The sequence below is a fragment of the Stegostoma tigrinum genome, chromosome 9 (genome assembly GCF_030684315.1).
Source record: "Stegostoma tigrinum isolate sSteTig4 chromosome 9, sSteTig4.hap1, whole genome shotgun sequence".
Lineage (NCBI taxonomy): Eukaryota > Metazoa > Chordata > Chondrichthyes > Orectolobiformes > Stegostomatidae > Stegostoma > Stegostoma tigrinum.
Genome location: NC_081362.1, coordinates 546,516 through 566,613, shown reverse-complemented (window position 1 = coordinate 566,613; position 20,098 = coordinate 546,516). Strand labels below are relative to the sequence as shown.

The following is a 20,098-nucleotide window of genomic DNA, read 5'->3' as shown; positions in this document are numbered from 1 at the left end:
TTGAAAACTTGTGCTTTTGAACTGGCTGCACCCAAGTACAACTATAATTTTGGGATGTACTTGACAATGTGGAAAACTGCCCGGGTATATCCTGTCAATAAACAGAAGACAAATCCACCCTGAACAATAACCATCCTATCTGTCTACACTCCTCAATAAACTGAAGGAAGGAGTATCAAGCGGCTCTTGCAGAAAAATAACCTGCTTGATAATGCTCAGCGTGGGATCCACCAGGGTGACTTAGCTCCTGATTGGTTTTAGCCTTGGTTTAAAGATAGATAAAAGAACTCCGCTCCAGAGAGTGGGGAGAGTGACTGCCTTCGACTTCAAGGCAACATTTCACCTACTGTGGTGTCATGGAGTCTGAGCAAAACTAAAATCAGTAGCGAGTTTTGAGAAGATTTGTAGCTCAGGTTGAGATTCTGGATGTGAGTTTGCTCGCTGAGCTGGAAGGCTAGTTTTCAGACGTTTCATCACCATTCTAGATAGCATCATCAGTGAGCCTCCGACGAAGCGCTGGTGTTATGTCCCGCTTTCTATTTATCTGTTTAGGTTTCCTTGGGTTGGTGATGTCATTTCCTGTTCTTTTTCCCAGAGGATGGTAGATTGATTTGGAGCCAGTGTGTTTGTTGATGGCGTTCCGGTTGGAATGCCATGCTTCTAGGAATTCTCGTGCGTGTCTCTGTTTGGCTTGTCCTAGGATGGAGGTGTTGTCCCAATCAAAGTGGTGTCCTTCCTCATCTGTTTGTAAGGATACTAGTGATAGTGGGTCATGTCGTTTTGTGGCTAGTTGATGTTCATAATATTTAATAGTTAATGTTCAGTTGACAGCCACAAAACGACATGATCCACTATCACTCGAATCCTTACATACAGATGAGGAAGGACACCACTTTGATTGGGACAACACATCCATCCTAGGACAAGCCAAACAGAGACACGCACGAGAATTCCTAGAAGCATGGCATTCCAACCGGAACGCCATCAACAAACACACTGGCTCCAAATCAATCTACCATCCTCTGGGAAAAAGAACAGGAAATGACATCACCAACCCAAGGAAACCTAAACAGATAAATAGAAAGCGGGACATAACACCAGCGCTTTGTCGGAGGCCCACATGATGTTACCTAGAATGGTGACGAAACGTCTGAAAACTAACCTTCCAGCTCAGCGAGCAAACTCCCATCCAGAACTAAAATCAATAGAAATCAGTGGTGGAAGTAGGAACTTGCCGCTGGTTGGAGTCATGCTGAACAAAAAGAAAGAAGGAACATAAAGGAAGATGATTATTGGATGGCAATCATCTCCGCCCCAGGACATCACTGCAGGAGTTTCTCAGGTTGGAACCCTAGGCTCTTCAGCTGCTTCATCAATGACTTTCCCTCAGTGGGATTGTTTTCTGATGAATGCACTAATATTCATCTCTATTCGCAACTCCTCAGGTACTGAAGTAGTCCATATTCATGTGCAGCAACTCCTGGACAATGTCCAATCTTGGGCTGATAAGTGGGAAGTAACATTTGCACTGCATAAGTGCCAAGTAATGACTTCTCCAACAAGAGAGAATCTAACTATCATCTGTCAATGCTGTGGCATCCCCATTGTTGAAGTTCTCGCTATCAACACCTTGGGCGTTATTATTGACCAAAAGCTGAATTGGACAAGCTATAAATGTACAATGGCTACAAGAGCATGTAAGAGACGAGGAATTCCTCAAAGAGTAGATCACTGAGTCAATACTTCTGTTTGAAGATGGATAGAAATGTTTCAGCTTGTCTTTTGCACTGAGCGCTATCATCTTTCTCCAATTTACAAGGCACTATTCAGAAATCTGATGTTAAACTCTTCATTTCCATGCTGCTCTAGCAACATTCAGAAAGAACAAAGAAAATTACAGCACAGGAACAGGCCCTTCGGCCCTCCAAGCCTGCGCTGATCAAGATCCTCTGTCTAACCTGTCATCTGTTTTCTAACGGTCTGTGTCCATTTGCTCCCTGCCCATCCGTGTACCTGTCCAAATATACCTGAAAAGACGCTAACGTGTCTGCGTCTTCCACCTTGATACAATCCAGAGCAAAGCAGCCTGCCTGACTGACACTACATACAACACCTTCATTATTCAATCTCTTTATCTCCAATGCATTTGGCAACAATTTGACCATTTACAATATGCACTGCATGAATGCACCAAGGCTGCTTTGACCATGTCTTTTCAACCTGAGACTGTTATGCCTGAGAAGGACAGGGGCAGCAGATGCATGGGAACGCCACTGGTTTATTCTCCTTGAAGTCATCGCCATCCTGATTATATCACCATGATTCACTGGTAGTTGGTCAAAATCCTAGAACACTGTAACAAAACTGTGGGTATCCCCAAACCCCAAGGACTTGACCAGGGCAAGAAATCAGCTCACCACTGACCTTTTCAGGGTAATTAGAGGTGGGTGTAAATGTTGACCTACAGCAGTGTCCACATCCAGTGACTGAAAAGGAAATAAAGCTATGCTCCCTCTCTCTACGCTTAAATTCAAATTCTGGTCCCTAATCTCTCCCATACCACTATTTAATACCATTTTGGAACATGTTCCCTCTTTTTGTTTCTCTTGTTTGCATTTTATCTCTGTTTACAGTTTTTCTGTGACTCATTTCTATTCAGCCTGGATATCTTTTTTTTACATGTCCCATTTCCACCAATTTTCCAAGAACCTAATGCCTTTCTTCCTTTACCGCCTTTCTAGCCATGTGTTCATTTCCTATGTCCTGTGTTCTTATACCCTTGTGTGATACTGGGGTGAATCTGGAGATTTATACATGAGGTCCTCCTTGGTAATTTTCAACATAATTCCCTGAATTCTGACTGCTGAACCATATCCCTCTTTTTGCTTATGCGGCAGGTACTAATGCGGTCCATGACTGCTCACTCTTCACTCTTCTTCAGGGTGCTCTGCAGATACCTTTGATCCTGGCACCAGGGAGGCAACTTTCCATCCTGGATTCACAACTATAGCCATAGAAAAATCTGTCTGATCCCTTAATTCTCAAATCACCTAACGTCTTACTCTTCATTTGCTCCATCACACTAAAAATACAAGCTGAGAAAGGTGGCACAGACTTCATTCTGTTTGAGTTCACTAGATGAATCATTTCTGTCATACCTACATATAATTTAAATAGTTTGGTTTGGGCAGGGTTTTGGCTCACTGTGCTTCTCCAGATTTATCGTACTGAAGCAGATAAATAATTTAAATTTGAATTACATCTTGTTGCTTAGATGTGGCAGTATGCTTCATAGCAGTGAATTTCTTCAGAAGATTAACCACTTGTTATATATGCCTTAGAATAGCATATCAAGTTCTCTGATAGAACAAAACAGGCAATTGACCCATTGTTTTTGCTGCTGTTAGTTAAGTTTAGTTAAGTTCAGCCTATGGCCATAAAATGGAGACCTGGGAAGCGCCATTGTAGAAATTAAGAAAAATGAGATAGGGACTGCTACTTAACGAGGTTGGAGAGTGTTGTTCATAGTACTTGTACCCCATTATTTCATTTTTCTGAGAAATAGCTGACTAGGGTAGATTGTACAGCATTTGTGGCGATTTCAGTGCCCGACTGCCATTCATCTGTTCCATTTAAAAACGGCAGAAATTCTTTAAATTCCAGTGTCTTTATCTGTTTCCTGTTGACCAGTGAACATTGACTTTAGCAGTAAAACAAACTAAACTGTGTATGTTTCAAGATCTAACATTGAAGGAATCCGAGTGAGCTGTCAGTGGTGTGTATCATGTGCAGGCAAGTCTACAAAATGTTGGACCACGAACTTAGTGCTCCTTCTTACATTGATAACGCAACACCTCTTATATTTTCATTTTTTCCTGTCTAGAGAATTTGAAAATCTGCACGTAAAACTATTTTTAATCCCTTCAGAAATCTTGCTGGAATTCTAGTTGTATTGCGGAGAGAAAGGCTGTTGATTAAACATATTATTGCACTTTATTATTTGTTGTAGGCAATGTTTGGAATTTGATGTGATTATAATGATAAAATGTAGCTTAAAAATATTGTAAAAGTATGTAAAATTTAATATTATTCTAAGCTATTAAAATAATTTACATTTGTACAAGGAACAGTACTGCGCAGGAACAGACCCTTTGGCCTACCAAGCTTGTGCTGACGCAGGATACCTTTCTAAACTAAAAACCTTTTGGCTCTACATGGTCTGTATGCCCGTAGTCCCTGCATATTCGTATATACATCAATATGCCTTTTAAACAATGCTATTGTATTTGCTTTTACCATCTTCACTGACAGGACATTCCAAGCACTTGCCAACTTCTGTACATTAAAAAAAAGCCGTCATTATCTCCTTTAAACTTTCCCCCTTTACCTTAAACCCTTGTTCCCTAGTAATTAATATTTCTAACCTGGGAAAAAGACTCCATCTATCCATTTCTGTCATAATTTTGCAAACTTCCATCAGGTCATCCCTTCGCCTCTGATGTTCAAATGAAAACAAACCATGTTTTTCCAATCTCTGCTCATAGCTAATACCCTCAAACCAGGCAACGTCCTGATAAACCTTTTCAGTACCCTCTCCAAAGTCTCCACATCGTTCTGGTGCAATCAGAACTGTTTTACAGTGTTCAAAATGTGGTTTTGCCAAAGTTCAATACAGCTGCAACATGACTTGCCAATTTTCATAATTTATGCTAATCAATGAAGACAAGCATGTCATACACTATGCCATTCAGGGAACAGTGGACCTGTATGCTTAGATCCCTCTGTGTGTTCATGCTTCTAAGGGTTCTTCCGTTTACTGTATGCTTCCCTCCTGCATTAAACGTTCCAAAATACATCATCTCACATTTGTCTGAATTAAATTCCATCTGCCATTACCCTGCTCAAGTCTTCAGCCTATCTGTATCTTGTTGTATCCTCTGGCAATTGCCCTGACTATCCGCGGCTCCCCTAATCTTTGTGTTATCTGCAAACTTACTAATCAGACCACCAACATTTTCCTCCAAATCATTTTTATACATATAAAACAAATGATGGGAGTCCCACCATTAATCCCTGTGGAACACCAGTAGTCTAATCTTCAATCAGAAAAATATCCTTCCACTGCTACTGGTTTCTATGACCAAGCCACTTTTGTATCCATCTTACCAGCTCACTGTGGATCCCATGTGACTTCACCTTTGGTACAGACTGCTGTGTAATACCTTGTCAAAGGCCTTGCTAAAGTCTACGTAGAAGTCTATACAACGCCCTGCCCTCATCAGTCATCTTTGTCACATCTTCAAAAAATGCAATGAAATTTGAGAGACAGTCTTCGCCCCCACATAGCCACGCTACCTCTCACTAATAGGTGCATAAATGTATATACATTAGAAACTGAAAAACTACAAACATGCATTTAGCTATACAGTTGTTAACATTTCTATATTTATATCTCACAATCTCATGTTTCTTACAGTGTTCCATATTGCCTCCTATAAAAATTATTTTGAAATGCAAACACTAATGTACACACATGCAGCAGATATTTTGTTGTCTCTTGAAATGAAAAGGATGCAACTATGCTATCTTGGCTGCTTCAATATCCTAAGCAATGAGTTCTGCATTCTTAGCACTCTGTGGGCAAATTAATTTTCTCCAGATTCTCTGTTTGATTTTTTAAAATGCATTGGTGGTCTCTAATTATGTTCTTCTTACAAGTGGGGGAAAAAATTTCCCTGAATCTTCTTTTTGAAACTTTTACGCTTTTGAACATCTGTGTGTGGTCAGCCATCAACGTTTTTTGAGGCGGAATGATGTCTGTTCATTTCTTTCTCTCCAAAAGTCTGTCTGTCTGTATTCATAAAGCTTTCAAGACCACATTATATGAGGTACTACACAGATCACTTTCTTTCAGTAAAGAACACCGAATGCCTCGTTAGCTTGCCGTTACAGGCTGTCCGTGTTCATTCATCCTTCAGTGCATTTTTGATTTTACCCTTGTAAACCTGCTCTGCCATGTCACCAAGATAACAAAGTGTGGAGCTGGACGAACACAGCAGGCCAAGCAGCATCTCAGGAGCACAAAAGCTGAAGTTTCGGGCCTAGACCCTTCATCAGAGAGGCTCTCTGATGAAGGGTCTAGGCCCGAAATGTCAGCTTTTGTGCTCCTGAGATGCTGCTTGGCCTGCTGTGTTCGTCCAGCTCCACACTTTGTTATCTTGAATTCTGCAGCATCTGCAGTTCCCATTATCTCGCCATGTCACCATTCATTTTTAATAACATACAATCAGACATGCAGTACACAAAATGTATTTTAACTGAGCTTCAAGATGGGTTTACATAACTCTCCTACTATTCAAATGTATCCCTGTAGAAATGAAGTCTGATGTTTATGGTAAGGTAGAATGCTCACAGCATTGAAGGCGGCTATTTGGCCCATCCTGTCAATGTCATCTGTCTGCAAAAGCGTTTCACTAATTGCTGAGTGGGTCGTGTATTTGTACTCCTGAATGCTTTTGTTCTTCCACCTAGATTCTCACATTGCAAATGATAGTGACCACTCTTTGTCTTCTACAAAAATGTATCACCTCACATTTATATGTTCAAGATAATTTTGCACATGAACTAATGTGAACTTCAACCTGTCAGATTTTGGATACAACCTCAATGATTTTGAGGACTTCTTTCAAAAACTGAAATACAATGAATTAACAAAAATGAAATTTACTCTAAGTACTGCAGAAAATGTTTGAATCTAGGTGACTGATAAACGCAGTGCACAAATGTTGGACAGGCGAGGGGCAAAACACATCTTGCACTGTTTATACTTTCCTGTATTTTGGACAATATGCGTGATGCCCAAATAACTGTTTCAATGACAACCACTTTTTAATGACAGCAGACAATACATTGAACACCTGCTGTTAGGGTCATTGAGATGTACACCATGGAAATAGATCTTTCGGTCCAAATTGCTATGCTGACCAGATATCCTAAATTAATCTAGTCCCATTTGCCGGCGTTTGGGCCATATCCCTCCTTAAACCCTTCCTACTGTTGTACCATTCAGTTGCCTTTTAAATGTTTCTTTACCAACTCCACCACTTGCCCTGGCAGCTCATTGCATAACGGCACCACCCTCCACTTGGGTTCATAAGTAGTGAGTAATATTCATGCTGTATGAGTGTCAGGAAATGACACTGCCCAAAAGAGAATGTACCTATTTCTCCTTGACATTCAACAGAATTATCATCACTGAATCTCCTATCATTGACACCTGGAGGTTACTAATGACCAGAAGCTTAACTATTTTGCCACAGCCACACTGAGCCCTGCCGAATCTTCACCATCCTCCCAGACCTCCCCCTGACTCTGGATGAATGGTCAGTCCTCAGTAAGGGGCTCACCTTTGTCCCTCTCCACCCACACAGCAACGAATGCCAGTCGCGTTTGGACATTGAGCAGCTTTTCCGCCGCCTTTGCCTCCATGCTTACTTCTCTAACCGTGAGCCCAACTCTCCCTCCACTGACCCCTTCTCCCACCTCCAACACAAGCCGTCCTCCTGGACACCACCCCAAGGCCTCCTACCTCCACTTGCCGTCGAGACAGCAATCGCCTCAACCTCTCCACCACTCTCTCCTCTCCCCCGCAGAACGCGCAGCCGTCTGCTCCCTCCACTCCAATCCCACCCTCACCATAAAACCCACGGATGTCGGAGGCGCAGTTGTGGTATGGCACACTGACCTTTACATCGTTGAAGTCGGATGCCAACTCTCCAACACCATCTCCTACTGCCCCCTGGATCATGACGCCACCCCGAGCCCCAAACCATCCACAACCTCATCAACTCAGGTGACCTCCCACCCACAGCCTCCAACCTCATTGTTCCCCAACCCCGCACTGCCCGCTTCTGTCTCCTACCTAAAATCCACATACCTACCTGTCCTGGTTGACCCATTGTCTCCGCCTGCTCCTGCCCCACCGAAATCATGTCCACCTATCTGGACTCCGTGTTCTCCTCGTTGGTCCAGGAACTCCCTGTCTACGACTGTCCCGCAACTCATCCCTCACACCCCGTCCCTGCAATAACCACCAAAAGACAATCCCCCTCATCCCCACGTAACACCCTGCCAACCTCTGGATCCAATGCTTCATCCTCTGACACTTCGGCCATCTGTGATCCGACCCCACCACCAAAGACATTTTTCCATCCCCACCCTTATCTGCTTTCTGGAGGGACCACTTTCTCCTTGACTCCCTTGTCTGCTCCACGCTCCCCTCCAACCCCACCTCACCCATCACTTGCCCCTGCAACTGCAGGAAGTGCTACACCTGCCCCCATACCTCCTCCCTCACCCCTAGGCCCCAAGAAGACTTTGCACATCAAGCAGATGTTCACCTGCACATCTATCAATGTGGTATACTGCATCCGCTGTAGCCGTTGTGGCCTCCAGTACGTTGGGGACATCAAGCGGAGGCTTGCAGAACAGCTACGCTTGGTTCGCAACAAACAACTGCACCTCCCGGTTGCGAACATTTCAATTTCCCCCTCCCATTCCTTAGACAACGTGTCCATCCTGGGCCTCCTGCAGTGCCACAACGATGCCTCCCGAAGTTTGCAGGAACAGCATCTCATATTCCGCTTGGGAACTCTGCAGCCCAATGGTATCAATGTGGATTTCACAAGCTTCAAAATGTCCTGTCCCCCTACTGCATCACTAAACAAACCCAGATCGTCCCAGCCTCCCCAACCTGTCCTTCCTCTAACCTATCCCCTCCTCCCACCTCAAGCCGCACCCCCATTTCCTACCTACTAACCTCATCCCACCCCCTTGAACTGTCCGTCCTGCCCGGACTGACCTATCCCCTCCGCTACCTCCCCACCTACACTCACCTCTGCTGGCTCCATCCCTGCCTCTTTAACTTGTCTGTCTCCTCTCCACCTATCTTCTCCTTTATTCATCTTCTATTCGCCTCCCCCCTCTCCCTATTTATTTCAGAACCCTCTCGCCTCCTCCTTTTCTGATGAACGGTCTAGGCCCGACACGTAAGCTTTTGTGCTCCTAAGATGCTGCTTGGCCTGCTGTGTTCATCCAGCTCCGCACCTTGTTACCACTAAACATGTGTTGCTTATTAGCATTGCCATTGACGCCTCACTGAACTAATCACACTTTCCTATTCTCTTCTGATACCCTCCGTGCTATATTTAAATATATTTACATATCCTGATTTGAGATGATGCGTATTAATAGCTTACTTGTGACTTCACAGCTGGACATCACTTGAAGTCTCAAGAAGGAGTATATTAACAGTTGAAAAATGGTGTTAACTGCCTTTCAAAGTATTTGGATGTAGATGGAGCTGGTGATTGCTATTTGTAGTAATTCTGCTTTATTAGTAAAATCACGGTTGGAATACTGCATATGGTTCTGATCGCCCTGCTCTAGGAAGGATGTCAGTAAACTGGAAAGGGTGAAAAAAAGATTTACAAGGATGTTAATGAGACTTGAAAGTTGAGCTATAACGAGAGGCTGGATAGGCCGAGACATTTTTCCCCTGTAGTGTGGGAGCTGAAGGGCGGATCTTTACAGATGTTTATAAAATCATGAGGGGCATGGATAAAGTGTATAGCCAAGGTCTTTTTCCCTAGGGTAGGGAGTCCAAAACTAGAGGGTATTGGTTCAATGTAAGAGGAGAAAGATTTAATTGCAACCTGAGCAGTAACGTTTTCACACAGAGGGTAGTGCGTATATGGAATGTGCTGCTGGAAGAAGTGGCAGAAGTGGGTACAATTACAACATTTAAAAGATATTTGGATAGGTACATAGATAGGCACATTTAGAGGGATATGGGCCAAATGCAGACATATGGGACTAGTGTGGTTTTGAGAACTTGGTCAGCATGGATGAGTTGGACCTGAAGTCTTTTTCTATGCTGTATGAATTGACTCTATGAAGAAATCGGGGAACAGAGCTGCTTGGATGACTCTTTCGGTAAGTTGTCACAGTCCCAATCGAATGGATGGAGTTTTCCGCAATACAATGCTTTTCTTTTTTGTGAACCTGGTGAATGCAGTCAACCGTGCAATTTCAGTGCTAGTTCCTCGTTTTTGTGTTCCTCGTGAGCCAGTTTGTGTTTGGATCGGGAAAGCTGTGGTGATATTTAATAACTAAGCTGGAGAAAATAGGATTGGACTAATAGATCGATTTAGTCCATAATGCTTATTGCAAAGCAGGTTATTGGAATAGGGGAGACAATGGTCTCGTGGTATTTTTGCTCAACTGTTTAATCCAGCTGCCCAGGCAATGTCACCTCTGCTGGCTCTTTAACTTGTCTGTCTCCTCTCCACCTATCTTCTCCTTCAAATACACATTTGAATATTTTTAGATGAACCACAATGGAAATGAGCAATTTTCACATTTGGGAAGGAATCACCAGTTCGGAATAGCTTGTTTATGTTGGTATGTGCTTTTCTTTTGCAAGCTGTTCTGTGCATCAATCATTTTGCACCATTGAAATCTCAATTAAAGACGGGAATTAAGTTATAAAGACAAGGCAACCCATGATTAGGCTGAGTAAACTGATTAAACAGCAAGTTTAGTAATATCAGATCAATACAGTAGCACCTCAGAAACACCAAGTGGTGGAGAGAGTGAAGTGCTGATTCTGGTTTGTGGCTGTCTACTTTTGAATGTGACACATGCAGTGTAAGCTTGTATTTATCCCTTACCTCCCAGCTTGCACTGAGTGATGTTAAACATCCGTTTCCTCTGCATTTTTTCTGTGAGCAGAATTTAAGAGATGAGTGTGCGGAGTGTGAAGCCTTTATCATGGACAATTTGTCCTTTTCTTCTTTCTTGCAACAAATATGTACATGTTTCAAGTGGATTAGGTAGTAAGTATGCAAGTTTTAATAGACGTTCTCTTGAATGAGGTGGTATATTGTAATCTGTTTGCTTAAAGAACGTTATAAAGGCCTAGTTCCTATATTTCAACACCGAATACAATTTGAAATGTGCTTTGTTGGCTTTGAGGCAAATTCAGTTCAAGAAATCTAATGTGGAAACACAGTTTTTGGGGACCAAATTCAAAGTTTGAGCACTTGTAAATATAGAACCAAACTCATTTATGACTACCTTGCTTGAAAAATTTTGGGGAATATATTAAGGATTGAAAGGTTTGAGGCTCCAGGCAAGCTGCATTTACAGTGCACCTTTGGCATCGGTGCGAAGTGAGATTTGTTTCACAGCAGTTCTTATCTTCATTAATGTTAATCTGGAAGTAAGACCTGACTTGTCTCCCATGCAGCGTGCACTCAGGAGATTGAACTATCTAATACAGAACTTCTAAAACTGGAATGTTCAATGAAGCTGTTAGGGTGTGTGTGGACTTTAGACTCTGCAGTTATAGCATTAGATATCTTTCTGCATTTTATTTGAAGGCTGTCTTGTGTGTTTTGTCTACATAGCTGCAAAAAACGGTAGGTGTGACTCTTAAAACCAAATTACACCTGCCTGTTTCCTGACTGCTTAGGACCCTGCTCTTCTTTTGAGTATTTCACCTTGTCCCACCCCAAGCATTTCATTTAAATCTTTATCACAAAGTCCATTCCATTGTAACCAAGTAGCTTTCTTGTTCCTCAAATTAGTACCTACCTGTGACAGAAATATATTTGTTTCATTTGAACCTGAAATGAGCTTCCAACCACATACCTGTAAGCAGTAGGACTGCTAACTTCCACCAATGTGACATCATCTGATTCTGCCCCTGCCTCAGCTGATCGGCCTCTGTGCCCTTGTTCCACCTGGACTTGAATATTTCTTGCCTGTCTTGCACCCTCCATAAGTTAAGCTTGTACAGAACTCTGCTTCTAGTCCTGTTCTTTGATCACCTTTCTTCTCCTCAACCTGTATTGGCATCTGGTTGTTATCTCAATTTTTAAAATTGTCACCCTTGTCTTGCAGGTTCTGCCATGGCCATGTTCCCTCCTTATCTGTTCAATCTCTTCTAGCCTAACAACAATTTGTAACATCTGCCGTGCACAAACTTTTTTTAAAATTAATTTATGGAATGTGGGTGTCATTGGGTGAGTCGGTATTTTGTTTTATCTTAATTGCCCTGAAGGAAGTGATGGTGAGCTGCTTTCTTGGATCACAGCTGTTCATGTAGTGTAGGCATGTCCATAGTACTGTTAAGTAAGGAGTTTCAGGATTTTGACTCAGCAGCAGCGAAAGGACGATGATATATTTCCAAGACAGAATGGTGAGTGACTTCGAGGGGAACTTGCTGGAGGTCATGTCACATCTGCTACCCTGTTCCTTCGGTAGAGGTTGTGGGTTTGGAGGATGCTGTTGAAGGAGCCTTGGTGAGCAACTGCATTGTATGTTGTAGATTGTGTGTGCTGCTGGCATTATGTCAGTGATGAAGGGGGTGAATGCTGAAAGTGGTGAATGTGGTGCCAATCAAGTGAGATGTTTTGTCCTAAATGATGTCTAGCCTGAGTGTTTTGGAGTTCTACTTGTGCAGTACCTGGTGGGGGTTGGGGCAGTCATTAGAAAGCAGTTATGAATGTGGTTTGATGTTTCAGCTCAGCCTCCCATTCAGGTAAAGTTGGGAGATTTGAATCCATTGATTTAACTGCAAATTGACTGCTGTGTGCATCTGAACTGAGGCTGCCTGAAATCTTAAAGATGTCTCTAACACATTGTTGTTGCTTTCAGTGGCTAGTGTTGGAGGACTGAAGGCTTTCAAATCTTGCTGTAAATATGATCACTTCCTTTGAGCAGACTGCAAGGTCATTGACCAGTTAGCTACAGCAAAAGGCTTGGTGTTTTCCGCAACAAGTCTGTTGTAGAGGTGGGGTTTGATACAGCTATTATGTTGTGGGTTTTTAATTATATTTTATGTTACATATTGTGTTTGTTCTATATTGAGTGAAAGTAGTGTCATTCAAAGTAGCACCAGCACTCTTTTGTATTAGTTAATGAGTAGCATTTTTTTCTGGAAAAAATATTAAGACAATGTGTTCCATGCCACCCCTACCCACATGCACCCCAACCACACCAAAAAAAGTGCTGGGAGAAATATGCAGTGAATTTTGTTTCTGTTTGTGGCACCTATTGATGAATATATACAAATTCTCTAGCTTTCTGGGCCACTGTACAGTGATTGCTTTGTGTGAAGAGATTTTTAATGTTGCTGAAAGTCACACAAAATGATTCTCAACATAGCTGGTGGCCTTTTGGGTTGATTTTATAACCTTGGAGCAGGCAAGCTGATTTGGCTACAGGATCTTAGAACTTCTATGTTGTGAAGGAGCCATGGAAATCCAGGAGATTCCAATTTTTAGAATGCATGATTGATAAAAAAGCACAGAATTTGCTCCATCTTGCTTGTGTGCCAGTGAAAGCAAACTGAGAGGAAAAAACTTACATGCATATGGCAGCTTGCGTAGCGCCTAATTTCCCAAAATGTTGATGGACCATTGTATTAACTTGTTGAAATATATCTGAACCCCTTTTATGTTTGCTTTTGAGTGAGGATATTTGAGACAAATTTTGGGATTGTATTGTTGTGGAGGGTGGTTCTGTCTTGTTATGCAGGCTTGGAACGGCTCATGTATTTATGAAAGCACTCCGACTAGGAATAAATTCTTCTGTGCCTACTTGATCAGCTGTTTAGATTAAAAAGCACAATCGTACTCATTGTGCAATTCGTAAAGTTAATTATTAGCAGCTTATTTTCTTTGTTGTCATGTTCCAACACACTAGTCATAATTATGCTTGTTTTAAATGAAATTGGCACATAGTCCGGCCATTACTTGCATGTTCAGTCAGTGCCTTTGTGAAGAGGTTGGTGAGGGTGTAGAAGTCTGATGTCTTTACTATAAAAACATGAAATACTACAACACAGTTACAGGCCATTTCGCCCACCATGTCTGCACTGACCATAATGCCATTCTCAACTAATCCCATCTTTGTGCACGTGGTCCACATCCTTCTATTCCCTGCATGTCCATTGGTCGGTCCATATGCCTGTTAAACATTGATTTTGTATCTGCTTCTATCACCTGTTTGGCAGTGGATTCTATGGACCTACCGCCCTCTGTGTAAAGAAAAATTAAAACCCTAAATCTAACAGTAGCCTTAATGCTAACTCTGTTGCACATCTTCTTTAAACTACCCACCCTCCATTTAAACCTAAGCCCCTTAGTATTTGACATTTCCACTGTGGGTAAAAGACTCTGACTATCTATGCCTCTCATAATTTACACACTTCTATCAAGTCACCCCTCAGGCACGAATGCTCTAGCAAAAACAATCCAAGTTTGTCCAAAATCTCCTTATAGCTAATAGACTCCAATCCAGGCAACATCCTGGTAAACGTCTTCTGCATCCTCTCCAAAGCCTCCAAACCTTTACTGTAGTGTAGTGACTAGATCTGCACACAGTTCTCCACGTGTAGCTCAATTAAAGTTTTATACAGTTGCAAATGACTTGCCAACTTTTATACTCAGTTGCCTGACTAATGAAGGCAAGCATGCCGTATTGCCTTATTTACTGCCTTATCCACTTGTATTGCCACTTTCAAGGAGATGTGAACATGCACTCCAAAGTTCATCTGTATATTAGTGCACAAAAGGGTCTTGCCATTCACTGTATACTTTTCACTTGCATTTGACCTACCAAAATGCATCACCTCACATTTTTCTGAAATAAATGCCTACTGCAATTTCTTTGCCCAACTTTCTAACTGATCTATATCCTGCTGTATCCTTTGACAACCTTCCTCATTATCCACAACTCTGCCAATTTTCATGACGTCTGCAAAATTACTAATCAGACCACCTACATTTCCATCCACATCATTTATATATATTACCACAACAGGGGTCCCAGTACTGATGCCTGCAGAACATCACTGCTCACAGATTTCCAGCCAGAAAAGCACCCCTCAGCAGCTACCCTTTAAATCGTACAATCGCAGGAGACATCCTTCAGCCCATTGACTCTGCAACGACAAGTGAGAAACACCTGACCTGTGACCTGATCTCATTTATCAGCACATGGGCCATTGCCTTGAATGTTATAACATGACAAGAGCTCATCCAGCTACTTCTTTTAAAGGCTATGAGGAAATTCACCTCTACCACCCTCCCAGGCAGCGAATGCCAGACCATAACCACTTTCTGACTATAAAAAGTGTTGCTTACCATTCCCCCATCTTGAACCTCTGCTTCCTTGTAATTGACCCTTCAAACAAGGGGAACAGATGTTCCTAATCCACTCTGCTCTTGCCCCTCATAATTTTGTATACCTCAATCAAATAGCGTCTTGATCTTCTCTGCCCCGACAGAAACAACCCATGCTATCCTACCTTTCTTCACAACTTGAATTTTCCATCCCAGGCAGCATCCTGATGAATCTCCTCTGCACCCCATCTAGTGTAATAAAATAATTCCTGTAATGTGATTACGAGAACTGCAAACACTACTGTAGCTGTGGCTTCAATAAAATTCTGTACAACTTCATGACCAGCAGTTGCATAGGAGACAGCTACACTGAGCCCTGCCGAATCTTCACCATCCCCCCCCCACCCCCACAGACCTCCTCCTCCTGACTGAGGACGAACCTTTGTCCCTCTCCACCCTCACATCAATGAATACCGGTCACGTTTAGACATAGAGCACTTTTTCCGCCGCCTTCACCTGCACGCCGTGAGCCTAACCCTCCCTCCACTGACCCCTTCACCCGCCTCCAACACAAGTCCCTCCTCCTGAACACCACCCCAAGGCCTCCTATCCTCCCTCAACCTCATCATCTCCAACTGTCGCCGAGACATCAATCGCCTCAACCTCTCCACCCCTGTCACCCACTCCAACCAGTCCCCCGCAGAACGTGCAACCCTCCACTCGCTTCGCTCCAATCTCAACCTCACCATAAAACCCGCGCACAAGGGAGGTGTAGTTGTAGTATGGCGCACTGACCTTTACGTCGCTGAGGCCAGGCGCCAACTCTCCAGCATGACTTCCTACCACTCCCTGGATCATCACCCCAACCCCGAGCACCAAACAGTCATCTCCCAAACCATCCACAACCTCATCACCTCAGCTGACCTCCCACCCACAGCCTCCAACCTCTTTGTTCCCCGACCCTGCACTGCCCACTTCTGTCTCCTTCCCAAAGTTCACAAACCCGCCTGCCCTGGTCGACCCATTGTCTCCACCTGCTCCTGCCCCACCAAACTCATCTCCACCTATCTGGACTCCATTTTCTTCCCGTTCGTCCGGGAACTCCCTACCTACACTACCCACGTCCTCCACCTCCTCCAGAACTTCCAATTCCCCCGTCTGCAGCACCTCATTTTTATCATGGACGTCCAGTCCCTATATACCTGCATTCCCCATGCAGATGGCCTAAAGGCCCTCTGCTTCTTCCTGTCCCGCAGGCCCGACCAGTCTCCCTCCACCTCCACCCTTATCTGCCTAGCCAAACTCGTCCTCGCCCTCAACAACTTCTCTTTTGATTCCTTCCACTTCCTACAGACAAAGGGGGTGGCCATGGGTACCCACATGGGCCCAAGCTATACCTGCCTCATTTGTAGGTTATGTGGAACAATCCCTCCTCCGTACCTACACTGGCCCTAAACCCCACTTCTTCCTCCGTTACATTGATGACTGTATTGGCACCGCCTCATGCTCCCACGGGGAGCTCAAACAGTTCATCCACTTCACCAACATCTTCCACCCCAACCTCAAGTTCACCTGTACCATTTCCAACACATCCCTCACCTTCCTGGACGTCTCTGTCTCCATTTCAGGCAACCACCTGGAAACCAATATCCATTTCAAGCCCATTGACTCTCACAGCTACCTAGAATACACCTCCTCCTACCCACCCTTCTGCTTAAATTCCATCCCCTATTCCCAATTCCTTTGTCACTGCCACATATGCTCCCAGGATGAGGCATTCCACTCCTGTATATCTCAGATATCCTTGTTTTTCAAGGACTGCGACACCCCTCGCCAAACACACACACGGGTCGCGAAGGCCCTCAATCGTGTCTCCCGCATTTCCTGCCACTCATCCCTCAAACCGCGTCCCCACAATAACTAAAAGAGAATCCCCCTAGTCCTCACATACCATCCTACCAACCTCCGGATCCAGTGCATCATCCTCCAACACTTCAGCCATCTGCATTCTGACCCCACCACTAAAAGCATTTTTCCGTCCCCACCCTTGTCTGCTTTCTGGAGGGACCACTCTCTCCCTTGTCTGCTCCACACTTCCCTCCAGTTGGGCTGGTTTAGTGATGCAGTGGGGGGAGGGGACGAGCTGGGCTGGTTTAGTGATGCAGTGGGGGAGGGGGAGATTTTGAAGCTTGTGAAGTCCACATTGATACTATTGGGCTGCAGGGTTCCCAAGCGGAATATGAGTTGCTGTTCCTGCAACTTTCAGGTGGCATCACTGTGGCACTGCAGGAGGCCCAAGATGGACATGTCGTCTAAGGAATGGGAGGGGGAGTTAAAATGGTTCGCGACTGGGAGGTGCAGTTGTTTATTGCGAACCGAGCTGAGGTGTTCTACAAAGCATTCCCCAAGCCACCGCTTGGTTTCCCCAATGTAGAGGAAGCCACACCGGGTACAATGGATACAGTATACCACATTGACAGATGTGCAGGTGAACATCTACTTAATATGGAATGTCATCTTGGGGCCTGGGATGGGGGTGAGAGAGGAGGTGTGGGGGCAAGTGTAGCACTTCCTGCGGTTACACGGGAAGGTGCTGGGTGTGGTGGGGTTGGAGGGGAGCGTGGAGCGGACAAGGGAGTCACGGAGAGAGTAGTCTCTCCGGAAGGCAGACAAGGGTGGGGATGGAAAAATGTCTTGAGTGGTGGGGTCGGATTGTGGATGGCGGAAGTGTCGGAGGATGATGCGTTGTATCTGGAGGTTGGTGGGGTGGTATGTGAGGATGAGGGGGATTCTCTTAGGGCGGTTATTGCGGGGGCAGGGTGTGTGGGATGTGTTGCGGGAAATGTGGGAGACATTGTCAAGGGCGTTCTCGACCACTGCGGGGGAGGATGTTGCAGTCCTTGAAGAATGTGGACATCTGGGATGTGTGGGAGTGGAATGCCTCATCCTGGGAGCAGATGCGGCGGAGGCGAAGGAATTAGGAATAGGGGATGGAATTTTTGTGGGGGGTAGGTGGGAGGAGGTGTATTCTAGGTAGCTGTGGGAGTCGGTGGGCTTGAAGTGGACATCAGCTTCTAGCTGGTTGCCTGAGATGGAGACTGAGAGGCCCAGGAAGGTGAGGGATGTGTTGGAGATGGCCCAGGTGAACTTGAGGTTGGGGTTGAAGGTGTTGGTGAAGTGGATGAACTGTTCGAGCTCCTCTTGGGAGCAAGAGGCGGCGCCGATACAGTCATCAATGTAATGGAGGAAGAGGTGGGGTTTGGGGCCTGTGTAGGTGCGGAAGAGGGACTGTTCCACGTAACCTACGAAGAGGCAGGCATAGCTTGGGCCCATGCGGGTACCCGTGGCCACCCCCTTTGTCTGTAGGAAGTGGGACTCTCCATTGGGAGGAGAGCCTAGGACCCGAGGGCACAGCCTTAGAGTAAATAGAAGACAGTTTAAAACGGCGATAAGGAGGAACTTCTTTAGCCAGAGTGTGGTGTATCTGTGGAATTCACTGCCACAAAGCTGTGGAGGCCAGGTCATTGAGTACATTTAAGACTGAGATAGATAGGTTCTTGATTATTAAAGGGATCAAGGGTTAAGGGAGAAAGCAGGATAATGAGGTTGAGGAACTTATCAGCCATGATTTAATGGTGGAGCAGACTTGATGGGCTGAATGGCCTAATTTCTGCTCCGATGTCATATGGCCTTATGACCTTCGAAACGAATGACAGTGAGAAGAGGGACGATCAATTCTGATGCTGCCTGGCCTGCTGTGTTCCTCCAGCTCCACACTGTGTTACCTACAATTAACTTACCTTTTTTTTCCACTCTTACTGCAATCAAACTGGTTGCGGATTTCTGACATTACTACAAGAGCAATACTTATGACTTGTAAAGTATTTTGTGAAGTCCAGTGTCTGCGAAAGGTGTAAGCCGTTATTGTGGGGAGAGATTCTACAGTCTGAGGTTGTATTCCCTGGATTTGTGAAGTTCGAGGAGTAATTGAATCAAGTTTTTGTGTTATCAAGGGGAAAAGCGAGAGAAGATAGGGAAAAGCTATGGAAGGGTTAAGGAGTCTAATTCACTGGGCTGTTAGATAAGAAGAAAACTTAATAGAGATATACAAGATGATCAGAGGCTTAGATAGGGTGGACAGTGCGAGCCTTTTTCCTCCGATGGTGATAGCTAGCACGAGGGAACATCGCTTTAAATTGAGGGGTGATAGATATAGGACAGGATATAGGTTCTTTACTCCGAGAGTAGTAAGGGTGTGGAATGCCCTGCCTGCACAGTAGTAGACTCGCTAACTTTAAGACATTTAAATGGGTCATTGGATAAATATATGGATGATAATGGAATAGTGTAGGCTTGATGGGCTTCAAATTGGTTTCACAGGTCGGTGCAACATCGAGGGCCGAAGGGCCTGTACTGCACGGCAGTGTTCCCTGTTCCCTGTTCTAATACAGGACCGAAGGTGTTGTATCTGAATGCGTGCAGTGTATGAAAAAGGTAAATGAGCGTCTGTTGCACATTGAAATGGGCAGGTATGATGTGGTGGGCAACACAGAGAAGCAGCTGCAAGGCGATCAGGACTGGGAGTTAAATATCCAAGGATGTACATCCTATTGAAAAGACAGGCAGATGGGCAGAGAGAGTGGGGGTGGCCTTATTGGTAAGAAATGCAATTAAATCAATAGCAAGAAACAAAGTAGGGCCAGAGGATGTAGAATCTACGTGGGTAGAGTTGACGACCTGCAAAGAATGAAAAATAAGTCCATAATGGAAGTTATGTACAGTCCTCCAATTAGTACGTCAGAATTTGGGGCACAAGGTACACCAAGATATAGAAGAGGCAGGGTTACAGTGATCATGGGGAAATTTCAATATGCAGGTAGACTGTGAAAAATCAGGCTGGTAGTCGA

General features: G+C 44.3%; 1 protein-coding gene across 12 annotated transcripts in view; it reads left to right on the top strand.

Moving 5' to 3' along the window:
- The window catches only part of LOC125454807 (utrophin), a 572,019-nt gene that overhangs the window by 37,868 nt on the left and 514,053 nt on the right, over positions 1-20,098 (top strand). For 9 of the 12 annotated variants that reach the window (XR_009446113.1, XR_009446114.1, XM_059648277.1 and 6 more), the window contains exon 1: positions 10,790-10,895. The exons of the other annotated variants lie outside the window; for them this stretch is intronic. Coding sequence is in view for 7 of the 9 variants with exons in the window: in XM_059648277.1 (XP_059504260.1) it covers positions 10,802-10,895 (94 nt within the window). In the remaining 2 variants the exon portion in view is untranslated. Of the gene's footprint in view, positions 1-10,789; positions 10,896-20,098 lie in introns of those variants that run through there. 12 annotated transcript variants of the gene reach the window in all.